Source organism: Triticum aestivum, chromosome 6D (assembly GCF_018294505.1).
Source record: "Triticum aestivum cultivar Chinese Spring chromosome 6D, IWGSC CS RefSeq v2.1, whole genome shotgun sequence".
NCBI lineage: Eukaryota > Viridiplantae > Streptophyta > Magnoliopsida > Poales > Poaceae > Triticum > Triticum aestivum.
The window spans coordinates 472,362,697-472,365,982 of NC_057811.1; the positions used below are offsets into that span (position 1 = coordinate 472,362,697).

The 3,286-nt window shown below is 50.6% G+C and overlaps 1 protein-coding gene across 1 annotated transcript; it reads left to right on the top strand.

Annotated features, from left to right (window-relative positions):
* The first annotated feature begins 467 nt into the window (after positions 1–467).
* Positions 468–2,669, top strand: LOC123142736 (uncharacterized). Its single transcript, XM_044561507.1, has 2 exons — positions 468–1,310; positions 2,280–2,669. The coding sequence occupies exons 1-2, from the start codon at positions 468–470 to the stop codon at positions 2,667–2,669; spliced, it is 1,233 nt and encodes a 410-aa protein (XP_044417442.1).
* The last annotated feature ends 617 nt before the right edge of the window (positions 2,670–3,286 follow it).

Consider the following 3,286-nt stretch of genomic DNA (forward strand, 5'->3'; position numbering starts at 1 on the left):
CGAATACGAGAGGACGACCACTGAAATTTAACCATATCAAAACTGTCGCTTTTAGAGTTCCTTTGATTCATAAGCACACATGGATATCGTATATTTGTCCATCCACTCTTCTTATTATTTCTGGTGCGATAACAAGTTTGTTTGATTGATAGATAGATAGATAGGCATATACTCTTTATCAAACCTACAAAACATCATTTTTCTTATCTAGTACTCCCTCCGTTCCTAAATATTTGTTTTTCTAGAAATTTCAACAAGTGACTACATACGGGGCAAAATGAGTGAATCTACACTCTAAAATATGTCTATATACATACGTATGTGATAGTCCATTTGAAATCTCTAAAAAGACAAATATTTAGAAACGGAGGGAGTATATTGTAATTAACATGCTACTTATGCCTCTTATTTATTAAGCAGCTTACTGTTTTTCTACTGCTTGCAGAGTTTGCCATCAGCAGAGCACCATGCAAAACCCCAGCAGGCGGCCCACTGTCTCTCTCGCTGGACCCCCTGCTTGTTCCGGGATCCAAGGTTGGGCTGACCTCCCAGATGAGTTGCTTCATCTCATCGTTGCTCGGTTGGGCTCCTTTCAAGACATTCTTGGCTTCGCCGCAACATGCCCCTCTTGGCGTACTGCCTCCTCTTCATACCCATCGAAATCTACATTCCGCACAAAATTCCCACCTCTCCTCATCCAGCCCCGTGTCCGTCATGAACAAGATCCTCTTCTTCCTTCTACTGATGGTTGCCGTGAGCTACTCAAATGTAAGGTTATTGATCCAGCCAACCCGAACGCCGCCCTTCACTGCCAGATTCCTCAAGAAACCCTGGAGAATATGAAATGTATCGGCTCTTCCTATGGTAATATCATCTACTACCGCGAAGGATATTGTCGCATCGTCGATGTCTTCACTGGAATGGAGGTTTCAGCTCCATGTCTCCCACCCAGTGCCAAGTGTTCGATATACCGCTGTAATGGCATTCTAACAGCCCCTGTCACATCACCCAACTCACATCTCATTGTCAGTACCAGCACCTACCACAAGTCCTACTTATTTGATTGGCGTGTTGGAAGCGACTCTTGGTCCCAAGCCCAGCTTCCTTATATGTATACGGACCAGATTGTGGAATTCAATGGTCAGCTCATTCTCTCGGATGGCAATGGGTGGTTCCACTCTGTGCAGGTGGCCCCTCAGCTTGGTCTGCAGGAGATAACAACCGACAAGGATGACTGGAGTCAGGAACATCGTGATATGACAGCGCTGGTGGTTTGCGGTGACATGCTTATCCCGTTGACCGTTTTTACGGTACCCTGTACTGCTGACCGAAGAGGGAGCAGTATATTAAAATCTGACCATCGATTTTCTGAGGATAGGGTAGACATTGAAGTTTAAAAATTAGCTAGAGATTTCATTTTCTAGGCAACACTGGCCGCAGATTCATCTGTTCGCCCCCTTCTCCCTGTCGTAGTCATAGCCCTCCCATCGCCGTGGTCTCATCTGCCCGGCACTACCAGCTGCCGTCGTGGACAAGCAGTGTGCACCTGGAGCCATCGGATATCCGGAAGGCGGAGACGTCGGTTCAGAGGTCCTAAACCTTTTCGGCCCAGCTGTCCTCGCTGAGGGAGGAGGCGGCGGTCCAGTCCCCGGAGAGCGAGACGGCGTCGCTGAATTCGGCGACGTGGCCAAGCTGGGGTGAGGCGGTGCGCTGCCAGAGGTTAAGCGGCGGATGGTGCAGGGCGTCGGCAGGGACTTTCGTGGAGACGAAGACGATGAGAGAGCAGTCGCCGGTGAGCGCCAGGGCGACGGGCTCCTAGGAGAGCAGCGGTGTCAGGGGCCTCCTCGAGCTCCTCGCGGCAGGAGGAAAAGGGTGTGTTGGGCCATGTCGACACTCGACACTCATGCGAGCTGAACTTTTACGTCCCAAAGTACCCTTAGAATAGTATACTCGAGGACGGGAACAAAGCAGTGCCAGCTATACTGCTCGTGATTTTGTCAATTGGAGCAGTCCGTGGAAAGTACAAGACTGAGAGCCATAGCCGGCACAGTACGAGGTGTTGCTCCTCCCTCCCCATTTTTCCGGGCTCATGCATGAAAGTGGCATGCCGTTTGGTTCTGCCCCCAGAAAGAGTGCCCAATCATCCAGCTTCTCCATGGGCAGCATTGTCGCGAGCTCGGTCGACACGTCGAGGCGGTAGATTTTGTCAATGGACGGCCCATATTTGTCGCTGGGTACCATAAAAGAGCTCTATCGTTTTTATTCCCTTCCCTCGGGAGCTCTACCGCCTCGACGTGTCAACCGAGCCCGCGACAATGCTGCCCATGGAGAAGCTGGATGATTGGGCACTCTTTCTGGGGGCAGAACCAAACGGCATGCCACTTTCGTGCATGAGCCCGGAAAAATGGGGAGGGAGGAGCAACACCTCGTACTGTGCCGGCTATGGCTCTCAGCCTTGTACTTTCCACGGACTGCATGAGGAGCCGGATCCTGTGTTGGACACGCCGCCCGTTGACTGTGACCATTGGAATCCGCCGCTTTCTCGCGCTCACAGGGACCGCTACTCCGACCCTTGGGCTATACGCTGGTACGGCGAACAGCACCCCGTGCAGTTAGCTCTGCCACTCTGGCTGTACCCAAGCATGTTCTACTATGGTGCCGGAGAGTGATCCGCCCCGCCGGCCCGGCCACGGCTCTCGCCGCGGCACTGCCCTCTTCGAAGGCTTCCATTTGGTCTGAGTGTGTTGGCGGCCGCGTTAGTGCCGTGAGCTTGCTACAGTTAATTATTACCCAAGTCTCATGCTGTTGGTCTGGAGGCTTTACCTATGCTCTCTCTGTTTAATAAGTAATACTTTCACTAAGTGTCTAGCAAGTACTTTATATAGTTGGCACAGGGGCACATGCCCTATCAATATGCATGCTACTGTCGTGTATACTCACTTACTATATATTCAGGACATGGTTCTGAAGCAGCCATGGCAGCTTCTTATCGTTTCAGTGCAGTGCGTCTGCGCATGCAGCTGTTCGGTGACTCGCATGTTTTGAGGAATGTCACTCGCATACATTATCTGGTACTGAAGGTTGTTTCACAATAAAAGTGAAAGAATCTTTACTGCTGCTCCGATAGTTCATATTAGTCCTGCTTTCACTTCGATTGCGGCAGAGATGCGCCGCTGAGGCCCATGTTGTGTCCGGCCTTCCTGTTGGGATCGTTGCAGAAATTAAAATTTTCTACGCATCACCAAGATCAATCTATAGAGTTTACTAGCAACGAGAGGGGAGTGTT